We start from the raw sequence: 21483 nt of genomic DNA, 5'->3' as shown, positions 1-21483 counted from the left end.
CAAAAACCTTTTTTTAATATTTATTATACACTTTAATAATAAAATATCATTAAAATTTTTATTGTTAAAGTAAAATAAATATTTTAAAAAGTTTTGTCTGACTTCTTATATTTAATTTCAGAAAATTATGCAAGAGCTTAGATAGAATTCTACATTATTATGTATAAGAATAAACATACAAATTAAAAAATGTTTTTATAATAATCTGATTATTAAAAAATTCAATAAAATCAATTTCAATTCATTTCTGATATTTTTTTATATTATTATTATTTTATAGCAGTTATTGTAATTAGATAATTTTTATGTAGTTATAAAACAGTTATTGTGTTTTTCTAAATTTATATGATATAATTAATTATAATTTATTAAACTATTTGAATTCATTCTATTAAATTATTAATTTAGAAATATTTTTAAAAAAAGTTTTTCAATGTAATAAAATAATTTTGTTTTATTTAAATGTAATATTACATAATACATAACTTACATATTAAACATATTACATTTTTCTAATTTGTCATATTGTATAAATTTTTACTATACTATATTTTATATTTTAGGTTCCTGTTATTATGGCCCTTCTTGGTATTTGGTATCATAATATTTTTGGAGCTGAGTCTCATGCATTACTTCCATATGATCAGGTAAAAAAATTATTGTAAATTAATAAATTGATTATATATGAATTAATTATACTTTGAAAAAGAACAAATAATATAAACTAATATAAAATGCTCAATACATTATTGTTATTTATCACTATATTTTAATATATATACATATAAACATGGGTTAAAAGCAAAATTGTATGTATGTTTGTCCCCACCAAAAAATTTGTGTTTATTAGTAGTTATTATATGTACCTACATGTTATACATGTATCTATATATATAATCAAGACAAGATAATAATAATAATAATAATAATAATCAGCACAGAGCCCAAACAGTTAGGAGTTGAAAGTTGAAATTTGGTATACAGTTAGGATATGTCATGAGAATGCACACTAAGGCCAAGACTCCACTAGCATAAAAACAGGAGTAAAAACTATCACTGTAAAAACTTTTAATCATGTGACCTATTTGTGTTTGCGTCTGGATTGTGGTGGAGGTCCGGCTAGTGAAGTTTTTACAGCAATGGTACTATCGAAGTTATAAAGACAATGATTATATTCTACAAGTTTTTTCTGTACTATAATTACAAATGTAGTAAAAATAATATCTTTACTTACGATAATAAAAGTTAATATATGAATTATTAATTAAGATAATGTACAGCACTTATAAGCTTAGCTTTTTTCATTATATACTCCTCTAAATTGAAAGATTTTCTTTTGGCCGTCTATATCACGTATTTTAGGCATCCATTATTATAATTGGAAAACTTCTTGTATACATATAAAAATTACTGCTGGTATGCATTTACGGAGACTGAACAATGTACTGGCTATCAATACTTTTTATGTTATCTGCTGGTACAGTGTACAAGCACATTTTGGCTGGAAAAAAAAGGCCTGGTTGTATATTATAAATTAATATTTATTACTACTTTTTAAAAGAAATAATGTATGCAACATCAATGTAGATGAGCATAAAATTTAATTCATTAATATTTGATACTAATTTTGGAATCAGATTTGTTAACTCTTCTGTTAATTGAAAAATAGTGTTAAATTTATATATTAATTGATTGTTTCAGTTTTCTGACATAGTAAGTAAATGGATAGTGCTAAAAATATGGTTCCAGGTATCAAATTAAAATTCTTACACTGTAGATGATGCTGCTGAAGAGAGATTTGAGAAGGATGCAATGGTTCAGACATGGCAAAATGACAAAGATTCAATGTTAAGTCTACAGGACAAACATGTCAAGCAATTGTAAAACCTGTTATGATTCACACTTTTAGAACTGCAAATATAGAAAATAAAGGAACAAATAACTTATTTTAAACAAAAGAGAAAAATCGTCATTACCAACAGCTAAATAGAATAACTAATACTCTCAAACCTTAACAAAAGTGTAAAGGAATTGTTAACAAAGGTAAATTAAGTGGAATTAGTTTATTTATAAACGACAGTTCCCTACAAAATAATTTCATTTCAAATAAAAAGCAAAAAATAAGTTTTTTTTTAAATATAAAACAGCAAATATAAGTAAAAGCGTAAGTGAGAAACAACTGCACAAATTTTAGCAGAAATACAAACCTGATTCTTCCCACATGCCATTCTCCTACCTAAAACAAATTTGAACTCTTCCATTACTGGGAAAACCATTTAAAGCCTAGCCTTATGGATTAATCTATATATTAATTTAATTTAAAGAGGATTTCAGTGTTCTGACTTAGTTTGAGTAAACAGCTGGAAGCTAAAAATATGGTTCAGGTATCAAATCAAAGCTTTTATGCTATTTGCATTTTTCACCAGATGCTTACTCTCTGGTGTTTAAAAACAAAGCTATTTTATCTGGATCATTTGAATCGTTCTTATGTATTGTCAGCATTAAAGATGACTAGCAATAGGAAAAACAAAGCTTTTTGTTGCATTCCAATTTTCAATTCAAAAGCCACACAGGAGCCTGATAAGTTTTCATCTATTCCCACATGAAAAACAGATGATTATTCAGAAATCAGAACTTGGAGAAACTCAGAAAGTAACCAACAGACAGTGGGTTTGACTGTTAAGAATTGGCAAAAAAATTTCCTGATTGTTAAGCTTTATATGAACAAGTTATGCTATCAATTTTATAAGATTTTTCCTTAACGTTTAAAATGCCAGTAATTCTGTGTGGGACAGATGTCAAAGCTGATGTTTGAACACAACACAAATATGTATAGAATGATCTTGCTCATTTGTTTCCATAATATTACATAAAATGACTTGTCCCACTAGCATATTTGTTCTCCTCCTATAAAATTTCTTGATAAACAGCTGCAAGCAGCATATATATCATTATATCAGGCAGTAATATATATAATTATGTGGACTTTCTAAAAGCAGCCCCTATTATGCTTCTGACACCACTGTGTTTTCTGGCAAACACAGAAACCTTCGATTTTTTTCCCATGTATTTGTGGAATGCACGCAAGTGGCTATGTATGGGAATGAATGTGGGCAGATGGAGGAAGGATAGTTAGAGAGACAGGGAGATAAAGAAATAACAATATCTGTATCTCCCTGCAACAATAATATGCATTTAACAATAATTAACAATAATTTATTTTACGTAATGACTTTACAAGAGCGAACCTCAAATGGAAGAGTCTAGTTTATAATCACTTGGTGGGAGGGAGTTTACAAATTTCTGTGTGTGTCAATAAATACCTGGACTGGTGGAATCAGTTTGAAAGTTTTGACAAAGGGAAGGAGTGGAGGATCTTCCATTGGTTAGTAGATCTGGAATCCTGGATAATACAGTTCACAGTCAGTGTTCGGTTGTTAAAGGCAGCTAAGGTTTGATGAATGGCAGGAAGTTGAAGGGATCGGTAGTGGAGCACAGCTAGAATGAACACACACAAAAGGGGGTTGACAGGCAAACTCTCCTCTTGTCATCAGTCCTTTTCCCTTTATTTGGGGTCTTTCCCCTGGCATTTCAATGTCCATTTTTGGTGATGTGACCTGTTGCTCCACAACTTTGGTTTTACTTCCCTCAATGAGTAGTCATTCAGAAGCTGTGTCACTCACAGATGAAATACAATTTGTGGGAAAAAGTTCTGAAGTTCCTGAATGGTATCTATGACATGGGATCTTTTTTCCCCATTATAGTTTGGTGAAATAAATTTATAAAATTAAATTGGGTTTCTTTTAATCAAATAATTTGCACTAGCCCAGGTTCTCTCAATTAATTTACAAACGACCAGATAAAGTAACCATTTTGTAAAAATGTAGTGTCCTCTATAGTTCATGAAAAATGCAAATAAATGTTACTGCTGAAGAAAGATTTGAGAAAGATGCAATGGTTCAGGTGTGTTGTAGTGGCAAAGATACAATATTAAGCCTATAGAAAGGTAAGCAACAAACATGTTAGATACTTGCACACCATCTAGCAATTTCGGTCTTAATTATTTGAACAAACCATTGCTCACTACTACTGTGAATTCCTTCTTTGTTTGCTAATTACATACTAGTTAAAAGATATTTTTCATTATTTTTTTCAATAAATCAGTTTTGTCAATATTCACCTCAGTACCATCTATCAATTTTTAGTGTTACACACTGTTTTTATTCTACTAATACTTCATAATGAGACCAAAGTGTTATTATAGCTGTTTCACATTAGCAATTCATTACTTAATGCCAATTGAAAGCTTTCTCAACAAATCTACTAACTAAAAGAAGAATAAAGTTGAACTTGGTTGGTAGGTAAGAGTTTTATGATAGTCAGTGCAATTAATCTATTTGACCTGCTGCATCCTAGCAATCTATGAGATTGCTAGGATGCAGGTCAATGTTATCCACACCATTAATCTGAAATCCCACCAGTTGAAGTTGGTTGGCCTTATGAATGCTAAATTGCTACCCTGGGACCAGATGCAAAATTGAAAGAAGCCATTAAGAGAAAGGACTGGTGAGATAGCCTTATAGAACCAGAGAGAGCCCTGAAAACACTTGTACTTATGATTTTTGTGTAGAACACCAAATTTTAATTGAGCTCATTGTATTTTAATTGAATAAAACTGTTGATTTTGATGGGTTCCTGCTAATTAACTGTTATTACTGAAACTTGAGTAACAGTTAAGCCTTAAAGTTTTATCAATGTCAGAAAATATAAAATTTGTTTAAAATTAAAAAATGTTATAATAATCAGTTTTTGTTAGTTTAATTAATTAAATATTTGTTTATTTTAAAATTTTAACTTAATTATTTCATATATTATCATCAATATTCTAAATCAATCTAAAAACAATATAAAGTTACTTTGTCTTCAATCAATTGCTGTGTATAGTAAAGTTGTTATAAATAAAACAAATATTCATCTATCTTATATTTTTATTATTCATTCCTTCATATATTATTTTACACTACAAATAAAATAATTATTATAATATTATGCAAAATATATTACTCTGTCAATACTGTATGTATATGTGTATTGTATACTTCTAAACAGTTTAATGTTAAAATGAATTTTATTTTTATAGTATTTACATAGATTTGCAGCATATTTTCAACAAGGTGATATGGAATCCAATGGAAAATATGTAACAAGATCAGGTATGCAAGTGAATTACACTACAGGTCCAATAGTTTGGGGTGAACCTGGTACAAATGGACAACATGCATTTTATCAATTAATTCATCAAGGTATAAGTGAATTATTTTATAAAATAATTTTATTAAAAATTAAAATTTTTTAACTGATTCAGTTGATATATTTTTATTTATTGTGATTCTGATGCCAATTTTATAATACACTTAGGTACAAGATTAATACCATGTGATTTTATTGCACCTGTGAAATCTCATAACCCACTTCGTAATAATCTTCATCATGAGGTAATCATTGTATTTTTATTTGATTTAATATATATAGTTTCTTTAAACTCTCATATCAAAATAAAACCATCTATTATCATCACTTTCAATTATACTGAGTATGTACATTTAGATTAAACTGTACAATTATTCTACAGCAAAAAATTATTTTTTTNAATTTGTTGCAAAATGTGGATATAGCACAAAATATTTAAAATATCCAAATTAAACTATTACAATATCTGTAAAAGGTACTACATATATAAAGTTATCATATTCTACAATATTTATATTATAACAATCTAATTTTGTGTTTTACATTAACAATTTAATTATAAAAATACAAATGGAACAAGTTGTGCAGAATCAATATTTTAAATTTGAAAAATGCAAACAAAGTACAACTGGAAAATTTTGATACATGCAATTATTATTAAATACAATTGTGTAATCTTTCCACATACTGTCTCATAAAGATTGCACTGTATAATATTAATAAATTATTTATGAAACTGTCAATAATAATCTTAGATTTTTTATTTATTTTATTCTCCTTAATTAAAGTATGGTTGTCCTCTATGTATGATTTATATAGGCAGATTCATGCCTTCATGGATGGCAAATGGTTTGGTTAATCCATTCCCAGCACCACTGAATCACATTCCCAAGTCAGTAAACTATGCCTCTCCAGCTTCTGACACTCCAAATATGAAGAACTATTGAATGCTGGGTATTGGTGAATACTCTGGTTTACATGTTATTTTCTCAAGTAGTGTACTCAATATGATATAGTAAAGTTTTTGCTCTGTATTTTCAGAGATGTTGGATTAAAATAGTAAAAACATAAGTAAAGCATTTTAATTAAAAGTTTAGCATTTTCTGTTAATTATAAATGGTCGCATAAGTGCCTAGACATTCATCTAGACTTTTGTTTTACATGGTACCTGCTGACATCAACCTCTATGTAAAACAAGACCATCTGTATAATTTTATAGTAATGTATTTGATTTATTATTAAATTTTTCATTTTTTTGAAATCCAAAATATTCATATATTTTCATATTAATAAATAAAATAGTTATTAATATTATATTACATTAGGAGGTTTGAAATCAAATTATTCAAAGCAAATTTGTATTGTTTACAGGGATTACTTTTTACTATGGAAGATTTATTTCTTATACAAGATTCTAATAAATTAAATATTGAAATTATGCTGTAATGTGAATAATAATATATATGTAATGTGAATAATAAGTATAGAAATTATATTGGGCAAGAAAAGAAAAATCCCATTGTTACATATCATGTAGGAATTGAAAATCAGTATTTGTTATTAGCTTTTGCAAAAATGTTTTTCTATATATTAATACTTATATCTGCCATTATATTATTTTTTAAAGTCTCTACAAATAAAAGTAATGTTTAATTAGTAAAGATTCCTCTGAGAATACTTGTGTACACATAATAATAATGTGTATATATAAGATTAAAAATATATGCAGTATATATATATATATATATATAAGCATAAATTAAATGCATCTAATATTAATTTAACTTGTATGGCTCTAATTTTAAATTAATAATAATAAACTTTAATTATTAATGATATATACTATCAGGCCACAGATGAAGAGAGCCCAGACATTATTGTGCATGGACAAAAAAGACAGTCTATTATGAAAATAGAGCAGTTACTTCAGAAATAAGTTAGTTTACTTTGGTAAACAAATTCATAAATAAAATTAGAACTCAATTAATAGTTATTGTATTAACAATTTACCCTTCAGAATCTATACTTATTAATTTGGCTAAATTGCTTGCAAATAATAATAAGCACATTATGAATAATGCACCTGCTTTGACCTCAAAATTGTTTGTTACCTAAACATGTGAAGATGTTGGATCTATAATCAAATTAATTCAATACAAATGTACACTATTGTATAGAAAGAAAAATGGTAAACTATAGCTCAACAACAATGCTGAACAATGAGCACTGATTTGCATTTGTTCCATTTTTCTCATCCAGCATGGAAACAGACCATTCCTGGAAATCTGCCAAATAGGGCTCCGGGATCTGTAGTCAGACAGTAGTATCATAATTCTTTATATAACACCTTGAATTGTATAAATTTTGTGTAAAAAAATTGGCATTTTTATAAAACATTATATGATAAATTTGAAGTTCTTAAATTTTTCTTATATATAATTAATTAAAGTGTTATCTTTTATTTTATTCAGGAATGGATAATTTTGAAGAATTATTATCTGGAGCTCATTTTATTGATGAACATTTTAAGACAGCATCTCTTGAAAAAAATGTTAGATTCATTTTATAATTTAGTAGTAAAATTTAAAATTAATTTTGCTTATTTTCTATAAAATATACAGAGGGTTGTGCTAGAACAAATGGTTCTAGAATCTTGTTTGTTATAGCATCTGTTCTAGCATGTATTGAAGTATATGTATTTAGAGATAGAGATAATCTGTTCCAGGCCCACAGCCTAGAGCAAATTACCATAAATACCATTTAAACAGGAAAATATATAGTACAAAACCAAAAATATAAGTGTAAAATAATATAATATAAAATTAATTTATTTATTATACTATATGTATAAATCTGAAAAGCATAATCAATCTTTCCGTAATGAAAACTAGGAACAAACTTTCTGTAATAAAAAGCATACAGTTTAATGCACATGAAAAGAAGATAACTGAACTTTATAAACAATAACAAAGATGATAGTTTGTTCTCTAATCAAAGTGGGTAAGCCCTGACAATTCTGATTTTATTGATAATATCTGTTCATTGTATCATACTCAGCTGTAAAATAAATTTTAATAGTAAATATTAAAACATATTACATGTCAATTCAAATAAACAAATTTTCCACAATATTAAAATATCAGAACATATAAGACAAAAACCTTTTTTTAATATTTATTATACACTTTAATAATAAAATATCATTAAAATTTTTATTGTTAAAGTAAAATAAATATTTTAAAAAGTTTTGTCTGACTTCTTATATTTAATTTCAGAAAATTATGCAAGAGCTTAGATAGAATTCTACATTATTATGTATAAGAATAAACATACAAATTAAAAAATGTTTTTATAATAATCTGATTATTAAAAAATTCAATAAAATCAATTTCAATTCATTTCTGATATTTTTTTATATTATTATTATTTTATAGCAGTTATTGTAATTAGATAATTTTTATGTAGTTATAAAACAGTTATTGTGTTTTTCTAAATTTATATGATATAATTAATTATAATTTATTAAACTATTTGAATTCATTCTATTAAATTATTAATTTAGAAATATTTTTAAAAAAAGTTTTTCAATGTAATAAAATAATTTTGTTTTATTTAAATGTAATATTACATAATACATAACTTACATATTAAACATATTACATTTTTCTAATTTGTCATATTGTATAAATTTTTACTATACTATATTTTATATTTTAGGTTCCTGTTATTATGGCCCTTCTTGGTATTTGGTATCATAATATTTTTGGAGCTGAGTCTCATGCATTACTTCCATATGATCAGGTAAAAAAATTATTGTAAATTAATAAATTGATTATATATGAATTAATTATACTTTGAAAAAGAACAAATAATATAAACTAATATAAAATGCTCAATACATTATTGTTATTTATCACTATATTTTAATATATATACATATAAACATGGGTTAAAAGCAAAATTGTATGTATGTTTGTCCCCACCAAAAAATTTGTGTTTATTAGTAGTTATTATATGTACCTACATGTTATACATGTATCTATATATATAATCAAGACAAGATAATAATAATAATAATAATAATAATCAGCACAGAGCCCAAACAGTTAGGAGTTGAAAGTTGAAATTTGGTATACAGTTAGGATATGTCATGAGAATGCACACTAAGGCCAAGACTCCACTAGCATAAAAACAGGAGTAAAAACTATCACTGTAAAAACTTTTAATCATGTGACCTATTTGTGTTTGCGTCTGGATTGTGGTGGAGGTCCGGCTAGTGAAGTTTTTACAGCAATGGTACTATCGAAGTTATAAAGACAATGATTATATTCTACAAGTTTTTTCTGTACTATAATTACAAATGTAGTAAAAATAATATCTTTACTTACGATAATAAAAGTTAATATATGAATTATTAATTAAGATAATGTACAGCACTTATAAGCTTAGCTTTTTTCATTATATACTCCTCTAAATTGAAAGATTTTCTTTTGGCCGTCTATATCACGTATTTTAGGCATCCATTATTATAATTGGAAAACTTCTTGTATACATATAAAAATTACTGCTGGTATGCATTTACGGAGACTGAACAATGTACTGGCTATCAATACTTTTTATGTTATCTGCTGGTACAGTGTACAAGCACATTTTGGCTGGAAAAAAAAGGCCTGGTTGTATATTATAAATTAATATTTATTACTACTTTTTAAAAGAAATAATGTATGCAACATCAATGTAGATGAGCATAAAATTTAATTCATTAATATTTGATACTAATTTTGGAATCAGATTTGTTAACTCTTCTGTTAATTGAAAAATAGTGTTAAATTTATATATTAATTGATTGTTTCAGTTTTCTGACATAGTAAGTAAATGGATAGTGCTAAAAATATGGTTCCAGGTATCAAATTAAAATTCTTACACTGTAGATGATGCTGCTGAAGAGAGATTTGAGAAGGATGCAATGGTTCAGACATGGCAAAATGACAAAGATTCAATGTTAAGTCTACAGGACAAACATGTCAAGCAATTGTAAAACCTGTTATGATTCACACTTTTAGAACTGCAAATATAGAAAATAAAGGAACAAATAACTTATTTTAAACAAAAGAGAAAAATCGTCATTACCAACAGCTAAATAGAATAACTAATACTCTCAAACCTTAACAAAAGTGTAAAGGAATTGTTAACAAAGGTAAATTAAGTGGAATTAGTTTATTTATAAACGACAGTTCCCTACAAAATAATTTCATTTCAAATAAAAAGCAAAAAATAAGTTTTTTTTTAAATATAAAACAGCAAATATAAGTAAAAGCGTAAGTGAGAAACAACTGCACAAATTTTAGCAGAAATACAAACCTGATTCTTCCCACATGCCATTCTCCTACCTAAAACAAATTTGAACTCTTCCATTACTGGGAAAACCATTTAAAGCCTAGCCTTATGGATTAATCTATATATTAATTTAATTTAAAGAGGATTTCAGTGTTCTGACTTAGTTTGAGTAAACAGCTGGAAGCTAAAAATATGGTTCAGGTATCAAATCAAAGCTTTTATGCTATTTGCATTTTTCACCAGATGCTTACTCTCTGGTGTTTAAAAACAAAGCTATTTTATCTGGATCATTTGAATCGTTCTTATGTATTGTCAGCATTAAAGATGACTAGCAATAGGAAAAACAAAGCTTTTTGTTGCATTCCAATTTTCAATTCAAAAGCCACACAGGAGCCTGATAAGTTTTCATCTATTCCCACATGAAAAACAGATGATTATTCAGAAATCAGAACTTGGAGAAACTCAGAAAGTAACCAACAGACAGTGGGTTTGACTGTTAAGAATTGGCAAAAAAATTTCCTGATTGTTAAGCTTTATATGAACAAGTTATGCTATCAATTTTATAAGATTTTTCCTTAACGTTTAAAATGCCAGTAATTCTGTGTGGGACAGATGTCAAAGCTGATGTTTGAACACAACACAAATATGTATAGAATGATCTTGCTCATTTGTTTCCATAATATTACATAAAATGACTTGTCCCACTAGCATATTTGTTCTCCTCCTATAAAATTTCTTGATAAACAGCTGCAAGCAGCATATATATCATTATATCAGGCAGTAATATATATAATTATGTGGACTTTCTAAAAGCAGCCCCTATTATGCTTCTGACACCACTGTGTTTTCTGGCAAACACAGAAACCTTCGATTTTTTTCCCATGTATTTGTGGAATGCACGCAAGTGGCTATGTATGGGAATGAATGTGGGCAGATGGAGGAAGGATAGTTAGAGAGACAGGGAGATAAAGAAATAACAATATCTGTATCTCCCTGCAACAATAATATGCATTTAACAATAATTAACAATAATTTATTTTACGTAATGACTTTACAAGAGCGAACCTCAAATGGAAGAGTCTAGTTTATAATCACTTGGTGGGAGGGAGTTTACAAATTTCTGTGTGTGTCAATAAATACCTGGACTGGTGGAATCAGTTTGAAAGTTTTGACAAAGGGAAGGAGTGGAGGATCTTCCATTGGTTAGTAGATCTGGAATCCTGGATAATACAGTTCACAGTCAGTGTTCGGTTGTTAAAGGCAGCTAAGGTTTGATGAATGGCAGGAAGTTGAAGGGATCGGTAGTGGAGCACAGCTAGAATGAACACACACAAAAGGGGGTTGACAGGCAAACTCTCCTCTTGTCATCAGTCCTTTTCCCTTTATTTGGGGTCTTTCCCCTGGCATTTCAATGTCCATTTTTGGTGATGTGACCTGTTGCTCCACAACTTTGGTTTTACTTCCCTCAATGAGTAGTCATTCAGAAGCTGTGTCACTCACAGATGAAATACAATTTGTGGGAAAAAGTTCTGAAGTTCCTGAATGGTATCTATGACATGGGATCTTTTTTCCCCATTATAGTTTGGTGAAATAAATTTATAAAATTAAATTGGGTTTCTTTTAATCAAATAATTTGCACTAGCCCAGGTTCTCTCAATTAATTTACAAACGACCAGATAAAGTAACCATTTTGTAAAAATGTAGTGTCCTCTATAGTTCATGAAAAATGCAAATAAATGTTACTGCTGAAGAAAGATTTGAGAAAGATGCAATGGTTCAGGTGTGTTGTAGTGGCAAAGATACAATATTAAGCCTATAGAAAGGTAAGCAACAAACATGTTAGATACTTGCACACCATCTAGCAATTTCGGTCTTAATTATTTGAACAAACCATTGCTCACTACTACTGTGAATTCCTTCTTTGTTTGCTAATTACATACTAGTTAAAAGATATTTTTCATTATTTTTTTCAATAAATCAGTTTTGTCAATATTCACCTCAGTACCATCTATCAATTTTTAGTGTTACACACTGTTTTTATTCTACTAATACTTCATAATGAGACCAAAGTGTTATTATAGCTGTTTCACATTAGCAATTCATTACTTAATGCCAATTGAAAGCTTTCTCAACAAATCTACTAACTAAAAGAAGAATAAAGTTGAACTTGGTTGGTAGGTAAGAGTTTTATGATAGTCAGTGCAATTAATCTATTTGACCTGCTGCATCCTAGCAATCTATGAGATTGCTAGGATGCAGGTCAATGTTATCCACACCATTAATCTGAAATCCCACCAGTTGAAGTTGGTTGGCCTTATGAATGCTAAATTGCTACCCTGGGACCAGATGCAAAATTGAAAGAAGCCATTAAGAGAAAGGACTGGTGAGATAGCCTTATAGAACCAGAGAGAGCCCTGAAAACACTTGTACTTATGATTTTTGTGTAGAACACCAAATTTTAATTGAGCTCATTGTATTTTAATTGAATAAAACTGTTGATTTTGATGGGTTCCTGCTAATTAACTGTTATTACTGAAACTTGAGTAACAGTTAAGCCTTAAAGTTTTATCAATGTCAGAAAATATAAAATTTGTTTAAAATTAAAAAATGTTATAATAATCAGTTTTTGTTAGTTTAATTAATTAAATATTTGTTTATTTTAAAATTTTAACTTAATTATTTCATATATTATCATCAATATTCTAAATCAATCTAAAAACAATATAAAGTTACTTTGTCTTCAATCAATTGCTGTGTATAGTAAAGTTGTTATAAATAAAACAAATATTCATCTATCTTATATTTTTATTATTCATTCCTTCATATATTATTTTACACTACAAATAAAATAATTATTATAATATTATGCAAAATATATTACTCTGTCAATACTGTATGTATATGTGTATTGTATACTTCTAAACAGTTTAATGTTAAAATGAATTTTATTTTTATAGTATTTACATAGATTTGCAGCATATTTTCAACAAGGTGATATGGAATCCAATGGAAAATATGTAACAAGATCAGGTATGCAAGTGAATTACACTACAGGTCCAATAGTTTGGGGTGAACCTGGTACAAATGGACAACATGCATTTTATCAATTAATTCATCAAGGTATAAGTGAATTATTTTATAAAATAATTTTATTAAAAATTAAAATTTTNATATATCTAATTATATAGTCTTAATCATCCTAATCTATATATGAAGATTATCAATTGATATAATCAGAATGAATGTCTCTTTTATCTAGATAATTATACATTTACACTAATAAAACAAATATTTATCTTTTACATTTATTGCTATCTTGTTTTTATAAAAAAAAAAAAGACAAATCATAATGATTCTAGGTCAAAAATATTTAAATTTAAAATCATTATTGAAGTTTAACTAAATACATCTATATACTTTTCTATTTAAAAAATAATAAATTGAAATAATTACTTATAAACATGTTTAACAAGAACATACAATATTGAAATCTACAGTGTGTCTCACTTAAAATTGGCTGGCCAACTGAAATGATGAAACATTAGTGATGTGAATACAAGAGAAAAGAGAAAAAAATGCTAGTAAATCACAATTACTTATTCATATATAATTATACATTAGCATAGGTATACTTAATTTAGCTTCTGGAACTGATGTAAACATAATATATTGGAAATATTTGGTTAAATATTAATCACTGCTAATTTTAAATTAGTTTTGATGTGAGTATGTTAGCTGGTTTCTTGTTTTAATTTTTAGTAAATTCAATGCAGTAAAACATACATAAGTTGTAGAAAATAATGTTTGAATTTTTGCTGCATACTTCCTTAAGCCAGGAAATCAATATATTTATTCATATTTTATGTGACACAGGCCACAAAAAATATTAATGTGGGCCATCCCTGACTGACAGCATGTTTTGTATGTTTTTGTATGCTTAAATAATGTTAAAATAATGTTTCTAGTAAGTGTCTTTTGCCTAAATTCATTTGTATTGTTTCCAATGAGTGGCCAATTTTATATTATGGGGCACCATTTATAATAATATCAAAATAAATTCATTGCTGCTTCAAAAACAAAAAAAAAAAAAAATTGTCAAAAGTACTTTAAAAAGTTTTAATAACCATTTCATTAATTTTCAACATTAATGCAATGGTTATTAAGGCAATGATAAGCTAGGTTATCATTGCCATAATAGCCTAAAAAGAACCTAACCTCAAAAGGTTTTGTTACATATGTCAATCAACAAACTATATAGAATCTCTCAAATAAACAACATATTTCTATCAGTACATTGGTGGAACAAAGTGGTCTTTGACCATAGGGTTCATCACTGACTGTATTAGCTCAATATCCTTGTTAGATCTTTATATACATAAAACATCCCTGATATTATCTTTTCATGTTTTCTACATTTAATTTAATCCATATAATTATTCCAATAATCTCCTGCCCTGGCTACATTAATGCCCTAATATGTTGCATCTACTTATATTCCTTCTAACAAAGATTAGTGAACAAGGAACTGAATTACATTAGAATGGTAGTCACAAAGATGGAATATCTTTTAGTGAAATTTAACTACCTTAATGACAGTAAAAACATTATTCCTGCTTTCCACTCTGCATTAATGTTTTTCTTTACTAATTACAGGTAAATTTCAGTTTTTAAAAAGATTAAATTAATATTCCAAATGAGTGTTTTTAATTTAATTAAATGAGTGTAAATTTTAATAAATAATTTATTATTCTTTATGTCTTCTACCATAGAGTTTTCATTAACATTTATACCAGGAATGTAACCAAATCCAAATTATACTAATAATCAAATAAATGATAGTATTATTATTGAATGAGAAAGAATATCATTGAAGTATAAGTACAGTAAGACCCCACTTAACATGGGGATGTGTTCCTAGACAACAAAGTACTAAACAAAACAGCATTAAATGAGGTAATTTTAACATAGAGTAAATGGGGATAGGGGAACATGAGACCAAAAATAAACAAATATTACTTTAATTTTAAGTTATATTATTGTGCAAAATTATATGTATAGTAAGACACCACTTGTTCCTAGATGACAAGTGTTAAACAAGGTCATTTTAACATAGAGTAAATGGGGATAGGGGAACATGCAACCAAAAATAAACAAATTTTACTTTAATTTTAAGTTATATTATTGTGCAAATTAATATAAAAATATGTTAAATAACACATAAACATATGCACACAGAAATGCAAAGTTCATTTTTTGTGATGAAGGTCCCTGGCTCTTCTAAAATTCTTGATTTTTTTTGTGAAAAAGTCGTCTAGTGGCATTTGTCGCTTTCTTCTTCTTTTCTTAAGCAAATGATAGTAGCAGAAGATCGCATCCAAAACACCTTGTTTTGCTTTTGCACTTTTTTCAAAATATGGATCGTTCGCTATAATTTGATCAGTGATTTCAGTTATTGTTATCAAACTTTTACTAAGGAAATCTGTAACAAGTTCTTTCAGTATGCTTTAAAATTTACCACACATTTTCAGTTAGACTGTCAGAGTTGTGGGATGCCACTGTAATATCCTAATTCTGTCATATAACCAAGTCATTGTCTGTTTAACTTTGTGTGGCAGACAAGTTCTTTGGGTTCTTTGTTTTCAGAAACTCTGTTTTCCAGTTCTACATGAATTTCTTGTTCTGCCACTTCTTGAAGGTCATCATTGGTAAGGCTCTCACCAGAAACCTGCTGTAACTCCTCAATATCCTGCTTGTCTACATCTCCTAGTCCTGCTATATCGATTAGGTTGAGTTTGGTCAACCTAATGATACAGCGATAGGCTCTTCTCGTTGAGAATTCTTGGATACCTTCAGCCATGACTTCTTACACACTTTGTTCGTGCACTTATCAGTTAATTCTTGCCAAGCAAAGTTGATATTTCCTATGGCATCCATGATGTTATATTTTTTCCAAAATTGCACGAAACAAACATAGATTTAAAAAAGTACACCTTTTTGCCTCCCTTTTCTGATTAGTTCGTGTTCGTAAATAATCGTATTACATATGAATCAATGAAACGCCACAATAATTTAATTCAGCGTAAATTCTGAGCAGACCTTATTATATCGAATCAGTGTTAAGCAGGGTCTTACTGTACAGAAATATGGATGTTGATAATAAATGAAAGCTCATTAGTTTACTTTAGAGAATATTCTCTTTATTTGCTAACCATTTAAATTCAAATAAAAAGAAATAAAAGTTTACATATCAATATATGAGCTGCTGTAATAAATATATTTTAAATATACAAATTCAGGGACAGAAGTTCAACCATGCAAATTTTATTGGATATAATCAAACTAAAGAAGTGAAAATCAGATCCAGCTTTGGAATATAGATGTACAGTGCTTTTTAAGTGGAAAACAAATCTTAGGTTGTAGATTCCTGAAAGAAAGGAGAACTGAACTAAACTGAGTCAAACACATCAGAAAAGTTCAACATAGGATCATTTACTACTTTACCATGTCCCCTTTACATCAAAGACCTGTTTAAAGCTTTCAAGGTATTCTGTCAGTCTATCTGCTGGAAGTTTCTGCTTTCTTCCAACACATTTCATCTTCAGCTTGGCATGCAGGAATGTTCTAGCAACAGTATGCTTTAAAATTTACCATACATTTTCAGTTAGAGTGAGGTCAGAGTTGTGGACTACCACTGTAATATCCTAATTCTGTCATATAACCAAGTCATTGTCTGTTTAACTTCGCGTGGCGGACTGTTGTTGTGCTGAAAAAGGCATGCAAATTGGAGAAACAACAAACACTTGAATGGCAAAAATTTCTTTTGTAAAATTTTAACATGATAATTACCTTTGATAGTGCCACAGCACTAACAAAACAACTAATGCTGTGAGTCCCAAACCATTACTTACACTGATTTTTTAATGTATTTTTGATAACAGTATGGGTTGTAGCTTTGTCAGATAACTCTTCAAACCAATCAAACCATATATTTAGAATACTGATTTGTTTTACCAAATCATGTCTCTACTTTTGTATGTCTCACTTCAGGTGGGCTTCTCCCATTTTTTGCAACTGCACCTATTTAACACTAAGCAAAAACTACTGTACCTAACAGTGTAATACAAGTAGAATCTGAATCAGGCTAGGTAGTAATGCTATGTACATTCAAAAATGTTTGTATGAAACGTTTTCCTTGTCTATTTGGTTATTTCTGTAATAGAGATGCTTGTACTTGTGCGTTTTACAATAGAGATTTTCCTTGACACATCTGATCCCAAAAACAATAATAATAGTAACAAAGAGATCCCACTCATTGTAAATTTAATTAAAGCAGGAATTCAATTGGCCAACAAATTGGAAAATAATTTTTGCATACATGATCCCATTGTTAAATTAGTTGAGCAGTTTAAACAGATTAAACATGATAACTGGGGACCTGAGTGAGATAACCTCACTCAGGTCTCCAGTTACCAATTACCAAAAACTTTACGAAGACCTGACCTAACCAAAACAGGATCACAACTAATAACTGAATTCATTGTCAAAACCAATAAAACTTCAGCAATGCCATAAAAAATGGCTAATTTTGTTTAAAATGCCAGAGGGGAGAAACTCACCACTGGAGTGTGAAGATAATGACTAAAATATTTCAAGCAATGAAAGTGATTTTGCCGTCTTACACCAATGAATGTGTTTATTGTGAGAAATTGAATAAAACTAGTTATTATGCATGTAAGGAAAGTCATATTTCTTTTGTCTAATTTTTGTGTTCAAGATTTAGTGACTCACGTTTTTGGTAAATGTTAATTAACTTTACATGCATTTCATAAACTTATAAGCACATAAACCAAATTAAGATTTTAACATAGATTTTCAAATAGTTTGTTTGAACATACCCTATTATATTAATTGATTTATTAGATTATTTTTACTGGTTTCTAAGATCTGGAGAAGTCTTTTATTTTCCATATGGATGGCCTCTCTTTTTATGCAGTTTTTTTTTAAGCAGATTTTTCAAGATATTTTGTCAATATATTTTTTGAAATATATTTTGACAAAATATATTTCAAAAAATTAGTCTAGGTACAGGTGTTTTATCCTATACAAGAGGCACTTAAAAAATTAATACAAAAACAATAATTACATTAATAAATATTATAACAATTTGTTTAAACAAAAAGTTACAATTCAACATGACCAAAAAAATAATGAATTGTTTAAATAATTTGTATTAATGTATAATGTCCATTGACACTCCAAGAAACATTTTCTGTAACTAAAATAGTTGTATGAATGTAATGAATTATGATTCATGCCAAGATGTAATGATGCATAAATTTGAATTTCTCTGGCCCACCAGTGGCAAAATGATAAAACCACTGTACATTGGTAGTGGTTTTGCATCTCATCACCATATTGGCCATGTGGCATTTTGTTGTGGGTTTTCTTCATGTGTCTAACACCTAAATAGGGGCCATTTTCACATAAAAGTCCCTTTTGAAGGCACCTCCCTTATGTTGCATTGCATTACAATGATTTTTAACTGGGGTACGAGATGGCACACAAGAATGTTTCAATGACACTTCTGGAGAGCTATGAAATATAGTGATAACATGTGTAGAAAGTGTTATGGTGCTGTTTATTAAAAGTTGTTTACATTCAAATGTAATTAAAACAAGCATTTATTTATTGTGACATCATCACATTGCCAGGCTGCAATGTTTAATCATATTTTTTAATTTATTTAATTTAAAATATATACTCTCCACCTTCAAATTGGTAGTGTTGCTCCTGTATATCACACTCTTCCTTTATAGCATACGAGTCACGCCTGCTCATCAGGTACAGATCTACATAGGGACTATTAGGGCTTAAGCCCTGAACCCCAAGTGTGAAGAGACCATAAAAATTGAATTATCATCATCAAATTTTTAATACTTTTTCATTAACAATGAGCACTTATAAAAAATAACACTTAGTAAAAAATTATTATTATTAATTATGATAATTTATAGTATTATTTGCATTAAAAATGGGGCTCCATTGGACTTCAGTAAGCCCTAGGCCCCAAAAATCCTAGATCCACTCCTGCTGCTCACATATCTAACTCCTTTCAGGGGAACTTTTGAATTGAAATAACATGACTTCCAGTTTACATTGGAAATTCACATAGTTAATTGGGGCTTCCTGCCCTCAAGCTTTCCGCATCTGGTCTAACACTGTTCTTGAGAGAGATGATAGTGGGTATTTATAGGTCTACAATTTTTTCAAATTGCAGCCCAATTATAAATTATTTAATACCTTTGTATACAATTTGAAATGATTATTATTACAAAATAATTATATACTTTGTACATGTTTAGTCTACAAAGTAGTAATACCAAAAGAAAAAAATTACTAAATTGGGGATTCCATTATTAGAAAAGGGTTGAAAATCACCATCTTATACCGTCAAACTATTGGACTTATGTTTTAGATATATTAATATAATACTTAGCTTTTTGAGAAATTAATGTATTATAAATGATTGTAGAAAGTATCTAATTAATTGTATAATCTTTTTAAGGAAATTGCATGGTTGTTCATCTTCATATAAAAACATATTGGAGATGGAATTTCTAGCATCTAATTTTGTTTTTCAAAATTACCTAGTTGTTACCAGGAATGAAAAATAGCATAAATAAGATTTCTTGATCCTTTAAAAAATACTGAGTGAGAGAGAGATACACTGTAACAGCATATAACATTTCCAGTTTTGCTCAGAACTGTCAAGTATTTAAATAAAGATCTCACAAAATTTATTCTTAACATTTAATAGATATATAGCCAAAGTTTACTTTAAAAAATAAATTATCAATAGTTCATTTTTATTCTTTATAGGTATTTTTAGGAAACAAACCAACAAATTCAATTTTGGTTGATAAAATGACACCTTTCAACTTGGGAGCTCTAATTGGTAAAAACTTAATTTTTCTTTTATAATCAAAATAATAATAATGCTTGATAACCTTAAATATGTTTTTCTTCTTTCAAGCAATGTATGAACATAAAATATTCACTCAAGGAATCATATGGGATATAAATTCATATGATCAGTGGGGGTATGTTTATATTCTGTGATGATAATCAATATTTAGTATTTATACAAATTATTAATATTCTTCTTTTTATATAAATATTTTAGAGTTGAATTGGGAAAACAATTGGCTAAAGTCATTCATCCTGAACTTCAGTCATCTGGTCCTGTATCCAGTCATGATTCTTCCACAAATTCTCTAATTAATTTCATCAAAGAAAATAAGTAATTTTAATAATGTTAAGAAAAAGCGTAATTAAACCAAATAAGTTTTAAAGAAAATTGCAGATTGTTTTAATTACACATTTTTGTATAAGAGACTAATAAACTAGGGTAAATCAGAAATTTAGTATAAAATAATTATGGGAACGATCAAATATTTGTTTATTCAAAACTGCCATTATTGTTTACAGTATTAAAATAATTAAGATATTAGAGAATGATATATGTCAATTGAAAATAATGTATTAAAGTTATTTAGTCTATAAATGTTATTGTTACAAAAATCACATTGTCAATTATTAATATTTAAACTCATTTTCAAATTTTTATAGATTCAATAATGGAAACATCATTTTTTTGTTGTAATTTTCTATCTTACTATGAAATGTTACATTTCTTTTTTAATAATTATTTTAATAGAACCTTTCTCTAGGTATGTTTTTAATATTTCTTTTGTTCAGAAAAATAAATTAAACCTTGTTGTTGCATTAATCATTTTTAGTGTAATTTCATTAAAATGAACATTAATCAAATGGATGAACAAATTAAATGATTATTTGAAACTATTCCAGCTAATGAATTTAACTTTTATCAATAAA

The 21483-nt window shown here is 27.9% G+C and overlaps 1 protein-coding gene across 1 annotated transcript in view; it reads left to right on the top strand.

Moving 5' to 3' along the window:
• LOC111640819 (glucose-6-phosphate isomerase-like) overlaps positions 1-21106 on the top strand; it is a 53889-nt gene extending 32783 nt beyond the window's left edge. The window contains exons 14-22 of the mRNA XM_023386882.1: positions 564-647; positions 5141-5303; positions 5419-5597; positions 8968-9051; positions 13545-13707; positions 19602-19639; positions 20467-20542; positions 20621-20687; positions 20771-21106. Coding sequence (XP_023242650.1) covers positions 564-647; positions 5141-5303; positions 5419-5597; positions 8968-9051; positions 13545-13707; positions 19602-19639; positions 20467-20542; positions 20621-20687; positions 20771-20891 — 975 coding nt within the window. The 3' untranslated portion in view covers positions 20892-21106. The remainder of the gene's footprint in view (positions 1-563; positions 648-5140; positions 5304-5418; positions 5598-8967; positions 9052-13544; positions 13708-19601; positions 19640-20466; positions 20543-20620; positions 20688-20770) is intronic.
• Positions 21107-21483: the final 377 nt, after the last annotated feature.

Source organism: Centruroides sculpturatus, unplaced genomic scaffold (genome assembly GCF_000671375.1).
Source record: "Centruroides sculpturatus isolate CEXI.00-Female unplaced genomic scaffold, Cexi_2.0 scaffold1522, whole genome shotgun sequence".
Classification (NCBI taxonomy): domain Eukaryota; kingdom Metazoa; phylum Arthropoda; class Arachnida; order Scorpiones; family Buthidae; genus Centruroides; species Centruroides sculpturatus.
Note: the sequence above shows the minus strand (reverse complement) of the source record. Positions and strands in the feature narration are given on the sequence as shown.